Here is a 13,960-nt window from a genome sequence, read left to right on the forward strand (position 1 = left end):
GGTGTGCCATTTGTCTTGCCTAACAGGGACCCCACGGATACCAAGGCCCTCCTGGTGAACCTGGGCAAGCTGGTGCTCCGGTAAGTATCAGTGTACACTGTTAATTAATTGGTCTCACAACTTAATTTTGGTAAATGATCGTATTGTGTGGAATTGTAGATTAAATACTTCCAGCATTCATTAGCAGGAGTCATTATTATTGGACAGTTTTCTACAATATTTGGAAGAACACAAGTAATGCAAATTTTGTGGAACTGTGGAAACGCTTACCTGAGGCTCGCAGGCACATTTGAAAAGAACCTTGTATCTTGAACTGGTGCAATCGTAAAGCATTGGGGAGAATACCGCCTTATCCTACTCTCTGATTGGAAGGTGAAAGTGAGAGCAGAGAAGCATCCGGAATGCTTCTATCCATTTTTTGAGGCTTTGAGCATTTTTCTTTCTCAAAAATGCTTCGCTACCCATTGGAAACCATAGGAAAGAAAATGGAGGAAGAGATTTAGTCAACCATGTGACTAAATTTGTCCCTGGTTTGTGGATGTGTCATGGGAACATGACAGCTTTGGATCCTTCAGATCCAAGCCTCTCGCAGGGACACACCTAGAATGCCTCTGATATGACCCCATTTTTATTTTATTTTTGGCCATATGGACATCAGAGCTCTGCCAGAGGATCAGAAAAGGAGGCTCTGATGTCACTCTCCAATGCTAAGAATTTTGTCTCAGATGTTGGAAAGAGGTAATAGGATTGCACCCTTAATCTGCTGAGGCAAAAGTGCCAAATAAATGTTTATTATTATTATTATTATTAATAATAATAATAATAATAATATCCTGCCCTCCCCGGCCAAAGCCAGGCTCAGAGTGGCTAATATCATACAAGTAACACAATGCATAAAAACAAGCAATCAATAAATTAAGATACATCCCACAATTAATTCAAACAAATTAAAATTAAAACTGGACAAGTGGCAATCTTCTGGTTAAAATTGAAGGCAGTTACCAACTGATAATACCGCTGATATTATAAGCACCTGTGAGCGGGCTGGGAACCTTCTTCGTGCTTGTTCTTACACAAGGAGAACTTACTTTGAAAGCTCCAGCTGTGCTCAGGGACATATAGTCTTTTTGGGAACATATTTTTAAAGGTAATATCAAGTCAATGTTCAAAAAAATCAATACAATATTTATTTATTTTTACTTTTTAAAGCATTTACTTTAAAAAGCATTAAAGGGACAAATTGTCACCTGAGTTAATATTTTTCAGATAAACTGAACTACAAAACCATGACCAGGCAACATTCTCTGAGAATCATGTTCATGCTAATTGGACTCACAAAAGTGAATTTCTCTAGCTAAAGCCTGAGAATATAGATTAATAAAACAATGTCCTGCATAATGTTTTGCAAGACTTCTGAAATCCTAGATTTCACCATGTGGTGGGAGGGACAATAACAAATATTCAGCCATGAAATTAACAAACAACAGGTGCCATTTAATTGACATCACCGTACAAATCCATTGTGGATAGATTCACAGCCACTATATTTTGGAAACCAGTTTCTCAATAGCCATAATGACTACAGACTCCATCTTACTATTCCACTTCGTGGAAGGTTGTAAACAGTTGCAGAAAAGTAGGGGAAATCAGTTTGGATTCCGACATCACCTGCTTGAACGAAACAGGGACTAGGTATTCTCTGTTGATTGCAGAGTTCTCTTTCTCTCAGAACCTACATAATCTGATTTCCACTGGCTATCATTTCTGTAGACCACCATATATTGTTTCTGTTTTTCAGGGTCCTGCTGGTCCACCTGGAAATATGGGTCCTCCTGGCCCTGCCGGAAAAGATGTAAGTTAAGTTCATAGTTAACCTTAAGCTTATAATATTACATAAGGCTATCTAAGGAGAGTCATTTTCTTCTAAACCGTTGGTTTGAATCCAAAGGTGGATTGTACAGGTAGAAAAGTACTTCTCTTGACACAAGGTGTCCCCCCATTTCCTGTTTTGCTCAAAGATCGATGAAAGAGACTTCAAACGCTATGAATGCTGATTTGCCATCCACTAGCCTAAGTCCCTGGTTCCTCATGTCCAACCATGCTTGTTGACAAGGACAGACGAGCACATTTTGTCATGTGGGTTGCAGGGATGGGGAGCACACAAGGGTAGATGGACACACAGCAGAGGAGGAGGCAGTGACAGCTGACAAGAGCAGCAAATGGCAGGCAGTGTGCTCCACAGAAGCCGAATCTGCCACCCCACCCAGCTGTCTAGAGCTGGCCACCATAAGGCAATTGCCTCACTATGCCTCATAGGTGAGCCAGGCCCATAGCTGTCAATGTTTCCCTTTTTTAAAGGGAAATTCCCTTATTCCAAATAGGATTCCTCGCAAGAAAAGGGAAAAGTTGACAGCTATGGCCAGGCCTGCTTGTTGAGATCAAAGCCAGAGGGTTGTATCAGGCTGCCCTTCCATCATATACACACCTTAGTACACATTGGAAGACCTGCACAGGGTGTTCATTATATGCACAATGAGTTGTGAGAATAGATCAATTAAAGTCAACAAGACATTATTGTTCTTCTCATAAAGGAATGCTGTTCACAAGAGTGATTTTTCTGTTGTAGGTCTGGTCCTTCTTTTGAACTCTTAAGAATTTACTGAGACATTATAGCAAGACAATGAATTATTATTATTATTATTATTATTATTATTATTATTATTATTATCTCTCTTTAGGGAGAATCTGGAAGACCTGGCAGAACCGGCGAACGTGGATTACCTGGTACTCCTGTAAGGAAGGAAAAAAAATATTTTCTTGGTTTTGAGTATAAATATGGGTGGTTCTGGAAATGTGGTCCAATCTGAATATGGCTGAGGACAGTGTTGAAGTGGTGTTTATCATTAGGGCAGTTCTGATATGTGCCATCATGCTTTTGAAAGTAGTCGTGTTCCGGCCACTGACATACGCAACATCCATGTTGAGTGCATGTTGAGTGAGGCTGTGAAGGGGCTCTTCTCTTGAAATTACCCAATGTCAGGAACTGGGCAGAGGAGGAGTGGTGGAGACTGCCTCCCCATCCTGACCTTTCCAGGGAGGAAGGAGAGGAAGACAGTTTAGATTTACAACAGGGGGTTGCAGGAGGTCACAGCTCAGAGGCAGATGAGAGGAAAAGTTGGGAAATAATGGGAAAGGAGGAGGCAGGACCAGAACAGCAGCTGGATGACACAGTGTCTTTAGAATGCATTCTAGACCCCTCATCTCCCAGAACCTGGTGAACCTTAAAAGTTGGAGAGCAAAGAGCTCAAAGACAGAGGGCATCCATAGAGGAGGTGATGATGATGACGAATGAGGAAGTAGGAGAGACGGGGGGGTGCAGATTCACTCGGGACAGCGCCATTATCTAAGAGACTGGGTTCTATAGCCTCTCTCTGTAAATATTGACTAAAAAAGGACAGTAAGGAACCTTCTCTTGTCTTTATACTTTCCTGGGAAAGTAGCCAGGAGTTGCTGACAGCATCCTGTCACACAAACACATCAAGCTGCTCAGGATCTCCCTTGCATGGAGGAGCTCTTTACATGTACATGTAACTAGGCACATCAGGTACATCCAAACACTGGCCAGATATGCAGGTAGCAGGGTACGTAACCACACTGCCTGCCAGCAGTGACAAGACTAAGCCCATACAACCCTGAAACTGCCCCACACATTAGTTCAGTGCTTTGTGGGGTTGTTTGAACTGTCTGCTGGAAGCCATGCATTTCAGGATTGTCCTGATGGGGGGAAAGGAAAAACCCACTTCCCAATTTGGAGAGTATTCCCACAGTATCATGTTGTGTAGCAGTTGCAGAAATGTGGCTCTTGGAAGCTGTGTGAATAAGACACATGAGACCACATGTGACGGTTGAAATCAAGCAGTTAGCTAATGGTTATACAGCAGGTAAGTAGGGGTGGCATAGCAGTAGGGTGAGGATCAGGTCATATTCCAATCAGCCCTTGCTGTTGGAATAGTGCTCTCCACTTGATGGTTGGGAAACGCTCATTGCAGTCTTGGGAGTTGACCAGTGCTGACTGGTGTGAGACAGGCACATCCATAACTTTTGAAGCAACTTAGTATGTGTCAAAACTATTGGTTTCAAGTCTTACTCAGGCTTTCACTTCTACAGAGTATGGGAACTTCAAATAACAATGTGCTCAGAGATTTGTTCGTCTGTCTGTCTGTCTGTCTGTCTTTTTGTTTGTTTGTTTCAATCTGAGTGATACCCAGAATTAGCCATGCTTAGAGCAAACCCAGTGAAATCGGTGGATATACTCTGAGTATGACTTATTTGGGTATCACCCTAAGTCACATTTGGGAAACCTTTGGCCCTCCAGATGTTGCTAAATAACAACTCCCATCATCCTTTGCTTGCTGGGGCTGATGGGAATTGTAGTTCAGAAACAACTGGGGAGCCATTGAACTGAGAATGCAATAAAAACTCTTTCAGTGAATATTTGTATAAAATGATCTCCATTTTACATGCGCCTTCATGGATTCTTTTTCTACTACCTCTCATTTCCATTTAGGGTCACAAAGGTCCCCCTGGCATGCCTGGCATGCCTGGAATGAAAGGTCACCGAGTAAGTATTTTAACTTCAGCCAATGCATGGTAGAAGGCATATCAATGAGCGGTAATTCTCCCAGTTCTTGTATATTGCAGAATCTTACTCAAGCCAATGAGATGTTTGTTCACTCAAACACTTTTCTAAGCTAAACTCGCTGAAGCCCCAAAGATCAGGGCCCCAATTCAACCAGTTAGGACAAGGTAACTGCAATTAGCTTTTGTTGGCTTGGGGTCCGGTTGTGTTAGCAAGTATTCACTGGCAGAGTCAGTGAAAAGTGGAAATATTCTCAGATGAGTACAATTTTTCATTAGCACTGCTGTGTTCAGGCAATTTCAATGGAGAATTCTTTTTTCTATATAAATTGGCTTTGGAGATATGCAGGCCCATTTCCTTGGAGTTTGCATTCCTGGGGTTACTTTTTCTCTGGCATTAAGAAGAGATTTTCAGAATTTCCCCTGAAGATTCTCCTTTTGTTGTTGTTCTATATTATTTTAATTTGGCGGCTGCTATTTCCCTCCCACAATGCTGTTTCCCTACCATGATTGGAGAATCCAAAATGGTGGTCAGACTGGCAACACTACTGCTGTTGCTTCCACTTGAGAAACTGTTAGATAATGTTTCCTCCCCCTGTAGAATAAATAAATAGAAATTCTGTGAAATTCTTAACCCCCTCCTCCCTGAAGTTTCTTTGACCATAGTTAAGGTAAATGATTTCTATTTGTGCGTCTCTACTCAGATGTAGGCAGTGCTTTTCTTCCCCCAAAAAATGTTTAGGAGTACTCTCATTTTGACTCAAGAAACTCACCATTTTATAGTTCAAATCGGGGAAAATAAATACAGTAAATGGACAAAAGTACAAAGATTCAAAAAATGTTTAGTGGTATGCATACCCCTGCGTCTCCCCCAGAAAAAAAAGCACTGGGTGCAGGGGAAAATGAACAGAGCAAACTCTGTTGTTTATCAAAATGGGGGGCGGGGAGAATGGCATTTTCCAAGGAGATGTGCTAATGTATTTATTTCCTTTCACAAAGGGATTTGATGGAAGAGACGGTGCCAAAGGTGATGCAGGTGCTCCTGGTCTGAAGGTAAAATATGTTTATTCTATATACTGTACAGAACCGCTTCTACCAAATTAGGGATTGTTTTAAATGTATGCCTGAAGGGGCCATTAAGCTGTATTATGAGGCTGCATGCTTGGTTTGGTTGAAAGAGTGGATAACCCTGAATATGGGATTTTTAAGTGCATTTAGCTAAACATTTGTCTAGCCTCCTCTGCTTGCACAATAAGGTTTCCCAAACACAGGGGGGACTGTAAGTGGGTTCTGCCAAATGCAAAGTTGGGGTGAGAGTGGCAAGCACAGCCCCACACCAGTTCCGTGAATAGAATTAGGAGTGCCTGAATAGAGTTTAGGGCAGCAATCTTATATACCCTTACCTGATAGTAGGGATGGGTGACAAATTCAGTTTGGTTCACAAGACATAATATATACGGCTGTCCTTTGGAGCTCTCTGAATTTTGCACTTCTCTGGCATAAAAGGTATACAAAATGTATACCTTTGGTCAGACCTCACCTGGAGTACTGTGTCCAGTTCTGGGCACCACAGTTCAAGAAGGACACTGACAAACTGGAACGTGTCCAGAGGAGGGCAACCAAAATGGTCAAAGGCCTGGAAACGATGCCTTATGAGGAACGGCTAAGGGAGCTGGGCATGTTTAGCCTGGAGAAGAGGAGGTTAAGGGGTGATATGATAGCCATGTTCAAATATATAAAAGGATGTCACATAGAGGAGGGAGAAAGGTTGTTTTCTGCTGCTCCAGAGAAGCGGACATGGAGCAATGGATCCAAACTACAAGAAAGAAGATTCCACATAAACATTAGGAAGAACTTCCTGACAGTAAGAGCTGTTCGACAGTGGAATTTGCTGCCAAGGAGTGTGGTGGAGTCTCCTTCTTTGGAGGTCTTTAAGCATAGGCTTGACAACCATATGTCAGGAGTGCTCTGATGGTGTTTTCTGCTTGGCAGGGGGTTGGACTCGATGGGCCTTGTGGTCTATTCCAACTCTATGATTCTGTGATTCTATGATTCTATGTCTATGTTGTAGGAAAGTGTGCATTCTGTTAATTAATGCATTCCATTAATAAAAATCACATACAAAAATGCCTTACATGATGGGGAAATTGATTGCCAAAAATGTGTATATTAGGCAAAACTACAGTTAAAATGGTTTGTATATTGTGAGAAATGTGCCTACAAATTTTCACAAAGACTACATTTTATGCATATATATTTCTCAAACTGATGCAAAAATGTGTGAATTTGAACTTAAGAATGGAAAAATGAGAAACTGAGAAAAAACTTGAGACTGACAGGTTCTACCATCCCTACCTAAAAGCAAGCCACGCCAAAATCAGTGGCGCTTACTTCATTCTGAGGCCGAGTAAAGCTGTGTATTATTGCACCATAGTATTTGTCTACTTATGCAACCCCTTCACACAATTAATTTAAGAAGAATAGGAAAATATTTACCGTTTCACACGAGGTTTTAATTCCAGAGATCCCTGTGTTCAGCAAAGCCCAGCAGGAACTCTACAACACACAAAGACCTCTTTACATGCTCACCCAGTTGTCTTTGGTGATGTTGATCTTACTTCCCATGCAAATGATCAATCTCCCCTATGGCCCAATCCAGCCAGGATCACTGCATGTATAGCCCAAGATAGTGCAGGCAGATTTGACCTATGTATTGCATTTTTATTTTTATTTTACATATGAGGGTCTGATCCAAAAAGTGATCCTCATATAAAAGCCTGCTTCCATGAACTTATTCACCTTGCTGGATCAGGGAAAAATATTTAACGATTCACAAAAAAAGAAAAAACAGTTTTCAAAACACACCAGATAAAATGTGAAACAATATATGCTGTATATTTATCCAGTGTTTTCTTTATTAAATAGGGTGAGAACGGTCTTCCTGGAGAAAATGGATCCCCCGGACCAATGGTAATTTGTTTATTTCAAAACAATTGAGTAGGAAGTCTCAAAATGAATACTTGATAGAACATTCAGCTATTGGATTAAATTTATATGCCTTGTTCCCTTTGCTATAAATACTTCCAGGGCAGCACACACAGGAAAACCAAGGCAAAACATTAAGATGACCTTTATTATTATTAAAAATGTAAATAAAACAAGTGTAATAGATATAAAATAATCACATAGGAACAGTTAAAAACCTGGAAAATTAAAACAGTTTTGTTTTCCTCTGGCTCAAAAAGATAGCATAGTAGATGCCGTAAACGGGAAAAGATTCTGTAAATGGAATTCCACAGCTGAGAAAGTCACCTGCCTCACTTCAAAAGGTGGAGGTATCAAATAGAGCACCTCTGGTGATTGTGATATCAGTTTATGACAGGCTATAATGGACACAGGGTGTTCCTTCAAGTATCATTCCCATCTCAAGCTGTATAGGGTTTCAAAGGTAAGCACTTACCTTTTGAATAGCCTGCAGAAATGAGCTGTGGAGCTGTTTAACAACCAGTAATATATGTTACCGGGACGAGGGTGGCGCTGTGGGTTAAACCACAGAGCCTAGGACTTGCTGATCAGAAGGTCGCGGTTCGAACCCCCGCAATGGGGTGAGCTCCTGTTGCTTGGTCCCTGCTCCTGCCAACCTAGCAGTTCGAAAGCACATCAAAGTGCAAGTAGATAAATAGGTACCGCTCCAGCGGGAAGGTAAACAGCGTTTCCGCGTGCTGCTCTGATTCACCAGAAGCAGCTTAGTCATGCTGGCTACATGACCCGGAAGCTGTACGCTGGCTCCCTCGGCCAATAAAGCGAGATGAGCGCCGCAACCCCAGAGTCGGTCACGCCTGGACCTAATGGTCAGGGGTCCCTTTACCTTTAATATATGTTGCCACCAGCTAGTCGATTGTGCATCTGTTCCCTTTTGAGAAGAGATTCCATGCTGTTATCCATTTCTGTTGTCCAAAAAAGGGCTTCCTACTACACAAACTCAACTATCCCTTAGCAGCTAAGTATACATAGAGTTGGTAGGTACTGTCTATAAAATGATGCGGGTGGCACTGTGGTCTAAACCCCTGAGCCTCTTGGGCCTGATGATCAGAAGGTCGGCGGTTTGAATCCGTGTGACAGGGTGAGCTCCCTTTGCTCTGTCCCAGCTTCTGCCAACCTATCAGTTTGAAAGCACACCAGCATAAATAGATAAATAGGTACTGCTGCGGCAGGAAGCTAAACGGCATTTCCATGCGCTCTGGTTTCCATCACGGTGTCCCATTGTGCCAGAAGCAGTTTAGTCATGCTGGCCACATGACCCGGAAAGCTGTCTGTGGACAAACGCCGGCTCCATTGTCCTCAAAGCAAGATGAGTGCCACAACCCCATAGTTGCCTTTGACTAGACTTAACCGTCCAGGGGTCACTTATCTTTTATTTATTTTATAAAATGGTGGAAGGATTGGAGTGTGGAGATGGTGTCCTCCTAAATAGACACTGCCTCCTCCAAGCCACCCCAGCTCCTATAGGCAGTGAATCCCAATATACATGATCAAAATAGTCTTACTATGAGACCAAAATCTTAAAGAGTCATTGGTGGTGTTTCTCTCATAAAGGTTTTCCAGCTATCCAGTCAGTGATGAATAATTTTAAACAAAATGTGTTTGATTTCCATTCCTTCACTGAATGTCATATATATTCATTAGGGTCCAAGAGGTCAGCCTGGCGAGAGAGGAAGACCGGGAGCTCCAGGAAGTGCTGTAAGTTACTGAACCAAAACTTCACATTGATTGCTATTTTTAGTCCTTCAGGCAAGGCATCTTCAGTAGGTCTCAAGAATCCTGGAAGGTAGCATGCAGACCCAGAATTTTCTCATGTTGCCTCTGGTTTTCTTGTGTACAAAAGGAGACGACAAAGTATAGCATGAGTGTGTTTGGAGAAAGGGTCCGTATGTTACAAAAGTACCATCCATGCAGAAGAGGGAGGTTTCAGCAGGCTGAGAAGAAACCCCAAGGATTGCAGAAGCTCAAGAAAAATATTGGGATTGGGGGCTAAAATGGGGAAGGTGTGCAGACAAGCCTCTGAATATACAGTGAATCTCTACATGTTCTGTGCAGAGATTTGTCGGTGATTGTTGTTAATATGCTTATTGGTGACATTTTAAAATCAATAGGTGTATGAAAAACAACATGCATTATTATTATTATCATTATCATTATCATCATCATCATCATCATCATCATCATCATCATCATCATTATAGCAGCAATCCTAGATAGGATTGCATCCTCCATGCCTTGTTGGAGGCCTGGCTACTGACTGTCAAGAATGGTGAACTATTTATATATCCTCCGCTCCTTTGGCACTGATGCACCCAAATTCTGTGTTTTTATTTTCCAAGTATATCCCAAGTGCCCGTAGTAAGAATCAAATTATTCTCCCCCTATACCAGGATTGAGGGACGCGGGTGGCGCTGTGGGTTAAACCACTGAGCCTAGGGCTTGCCGATCAGAAGGTTGGCGGCTCGAATCCCCACAATGGGGTGACTCCTGTTGCTCGGTCCCTGCTCCTGCCCACCTAGCAGTTCGAAAGCACATCAAAGTGCAAATAGATAAATAGGTACCACTCCGGCGGGAAGGTAAACGGCATTTCTGTGCGCTGCTCTGGTTCGCCAGAAGCGGCTTAGTCATGCTGGCCATGCTGTACGCCGGCTCCCTCGGCCAATAAAGCGAGATGAGCGCCACAACCCCAGAGTTGTCCACAACTGGACCTAATGGTCAGGGGTCACATTACTTTATACCAGGATTAACACATGCTATAGTTTGTTTACTTTGTGGGCTTGGCAGCCATTATTTAAAAGGCATTTTTAAAACTGCCTTTCTTGAAGATTTTGTCCCCTTGTTTCTCCCCTCCCAAACCCATCAGTTCCAGATTCATAACCAAGAGCTCCAATGTGCACATAAAATTCCTGAAGCTCCAAGGTTTCTGGTGAGGAGCAAGTTCAGTGTTTGCAATGAGAGGAATTTACACATGGAGTTTTCTTTCTTTCCTTAGAAACAAATGTTTGTTTAAAAGAGGGAAACATATTGATATTGTTCCGTGTCAGATTTTGTTTGTTCCTAATGTATTTAATTCCATTTGCAGGGCGGTCGTGGTAATGATGGCTCTCCTGGAGCAGCTGGCCAACCCGTAAGTAACTGTGCATTGTGTAGCTATCAGCCACTCTGCATGTATTCAAAAGCTAACCTGTTTATAACTCAGAGTACAGCCCGGGACGCAGTTGGCGCTGTGGGTTAAACTACAGAGCCTAGGACTTGCCGATCAGAAGGTCGGCGGTTCGAATCAATGCGACGGGGTGAGCTCCCGTTGCTCGGTTCCTGCTCCTGCCAACCTAGCAGTTCGAAAGCACGCCAATGCAAGTAGATAAATAGGTACCACTCTGGCGGGAAGGTAAACAGCATTTCCGTGCGCTGCTCTGGTTTGCCAGAAGCGGCTTAGTCATGCTGGCCACATGACCCGGAAGCTGTACATTGGCTCCCTCAGCCAATAAAGCGAGATGAGAGCCGCAACCCCAGAGTCAGCCATGACTGGACCTAATGGTCAGGGGTCCCTTTACCTTTACATCTAGCCCATATATTATATTAAGTGCTGCTGAATTGCAAGCGAGACATAAAGCACTTCTGGCTTCCCTCAATGAAGGCAACGGCCAAAGTAAAACTTCAGATGAATTGTACTTCAGATATTACATTTGTTGCAGAGAACCAGTAGTGCCAGGCAACCTGCATCATTAAAACAATGCCTGGCCCTTTTGTTATCCGCACTGGTATCTTCTGCTTCTATACGTTCATCCCACACCCTGGTAGTCTCTTGTTTTATTCAAACACTTGCTAAGTTTCATCTCAAAATCTTTTTTAAAAAAAGGTTGAGAGCTCACCCCCCTGTGCACTCTCCAGAAGTAGTGACAGAAGGGTCGGATAGAGATCCAACAAAAATAAATAAATCTATCTAGTCGCGTCTCTCTGAATAGCATTTAGATTGAAATTCTTCTCAGGTTATTGATTAATGAACAAAATCTAAAACCACAGTTTCCATATGTGCTGAGGAAACCCAGACAATGTTAGGCGTGACTCAGTCCACTGAACAGAGTGAAATTTAAATGGGTTTACGCCATCTTGCTTTTAACAAGAGTCTTCCCTGTGATTGGGAGTCGAAGTCTGTGGCTGAAGTGAAAATCTCACCACATGAGAGCAGCTGAGCTAAAGACTCATCCAATTTGCCCTTGCCGCACCACTTTCTCCCAGGGAAACCCAATGTTTACTGCTGAATCAGAGCAAACATCAATCACGTTTTCTCCAGACTGACTTTGCTCTGATTTATTCCTAAAGAGCTGGTTTCCCAGGGGAAAGCAGTGGGGCAAGTGGAAAACTGCTCAGACTCATGCTTTCTAGGCATGGGACAGGTGCAAGTTTGGATGAGCTCTAAGTCTCCATTCCATCACAATGCATTGGGACTTAGCCAAGAGACTAATGTGTGCTAAAATCTGTCCATATTCAGCATTATGAAATCCAAGTAACTTATATCTGGCATATTGCAAGGACCAGTGTATAACCATTCATGTGATCATAACACAAGCTTCCTGTGTTATTTATATATTGTTGTGATATCCATAGCCTGCTTTTTCAGTAAAAAAATAATAGTCAAGTTTACTTGCAACATGTTTAAAATCACAAAACATCAACATGTCGACCACATTTTAAAAAAATGTGTAAGGAACAGGCCATAGGAGATAGATATAAAATCTAGGGATTTGTTGTTGTTGTTGTTGTTAAAAAAGACCAGTTTAGGAAGCCAAAAATTTGTGTGAACAAGATGATGGAAGTCCATCAGAGATGAACAAAATGAACCTCTCTTGGTGGGGAGTCCCACAACCTAGGTGTGACCACAGAGAAGGCCCTCTGTGGTTTGCAGTAATCAAATGCAGCTTATGGTTTTGTGAGAGACCCTAGGCTGGATACCTGAGCTCAAGCTCTGTGCTTGATGTGTCACTTCAAGCACAGGTAGCAGCTCACGATGGTGAAGGCAACCTTCCAAAGTCACACATTCAGAAAGGGAAAGATTTTGTTCATACGTGGGCCACATAGTCTCTTGATTGTTTTCATCTATTCTCATAAGAATATGATGTAACGCAACTAATACTTTTAAATAATAATGACCTATATCATTTTTTCTTCCAATAATAATATTGTTGTTGCTGTTTTCCTAAGGGTCCCCCAGGCCCCCCTGGACCTTCAGGATTTCCAGGTTCTCCAGGTTTTAAGGTATCTATCCTATCCTATCCCTTTCTATCCTATATGTTTGCCTTTAAATAAATGCCTCATATATGTCTCATCTGCGATCCTAAGGACGTTTTTGCTGAAATCCACAAATAGATGAAGTTAGGAAGTTTTATCAAAAGTAGCTCTTGGGTCTGGGTTTTTCACTAACGAGGTGTTTCTCATCTATTAATAGCATGTGGGACACGGGTGGTGCTGTGGGCTAAACCACAGAGCCTAGGGCTTGCTGATCAGAAGGTTGGCAGTTCAAATCCTCACGATGGGGTGAGCTCCCGTTGCTCGGTCCCTGCTCCTGCCAACCTAGCAGTTTGAAAGCACGAAGTGCAAGTAAATAAATAGGTACCGCTCTGGCGGGAAGGTAAATCATGTTTCCGTGCACTGCTCTGGTTCGCCAGAAGCGGCTCAGTCATGCTGGCCACATGACCTGGAAGCTGTACACTGGCTCCCTCAGGCAATAAAGCGAGATGAGCGCCGCAACCCCAGAGTCATCCGCGACTGGACCTAATGGTCAGGGGTCCCTTTACCCTTTACCAATAGCATGTGAAGTGGTTATTCCCCCCAAAAAAATCATGCAGTGTGATTTTAATTGAAACACTTGTGGATTTGAATTGCCAAGTTCCAGATTTAAAATCTTCTCTATTGATGCAAACATAACAAGGTATTGTGTAAATATCTGGAAGAGGATCTTCAGTGCCTCATCGATTATGGTTTTCAGTATCCCTTTGTGGGGAGAGGCAGAATGGTAAAAAAAATGAATGTGTTTGGTGTTGATGTATCCTTAGTTTCCACTAACTTTTTCAAAAAACAATTCCACGCACCCTTTCCTTCACATTCTAAATAGCAACAATTATTGAGAGATCATGGCAAACATATTTGCTGACATTACTTTGTGCTGAAGAAGAATTCTTCTTCTTCTTCTTTGGCGATTACTCGTAGCCGACTAAGATTGTTTTCTATAAACACGGTTTTAACTGTGAGTCCGTAAGTGACTGTGGAGGCCAATTCTGGA

At 42.5% G+C, this 13,960-nt stretch overlaps 1 protein-coding gene across 2 annotated transcripts in view; it reads left to right on the top strand.

The window, feature by feature from the left end:
- Positions 1-13,960, top strand: part of COL3A1 (collagen type III alpha 1 chain) — a 93,874-nt gene that overhangs the window by 45,296 nt on the left and 34,618 nt on the right. For both annotated transcript variants that reach the window (XM_081023358.1, XM_081023359.1), the window contains 9 exons: positions 27-80; positions 1,799-1,852; positions 2,739-2,792; positions 4,568-4,621; positions 5,638-5,691; positions 7,564-7,608; positions 9,325-9,378; positions 10,763-10,807; positions 12,883-12,936. In XM_081023358.1, the coding sequence (XP_080879484.1) occupies positions 27-80; positions 1,799-1,852; positions 2,739-2,792; positions 4,568-4,621; positions 5,638-5,691; positions 7,564-7,608; positions 9,325-9,378; positions 10,763-10,807; positions 12,883-12,936 (468 nt within the window). The remainder of the gene's footprint in view (positions 1-26; positions 81-1,798; positions 1,853-2,738; positions 2,793-4,567; positions 4,622-5,637; positions 5,692-7,563; positions 7,609-9,324; positions 9,379-10,762; positions 10,808-12,882; positions 12,937-13,960) is intronic.

Source organism: Podarcis pityusensis (genome assembly GCF_964106645.2).
Source record: "Podarcis pityusensis genome assembly, chromosome: 1".
NCBI lineage: Eukaryota > Metazoa > Chordata > Lepidosauria > Squamata > Lacertidae > Podarcis > Podarcis pityusensis.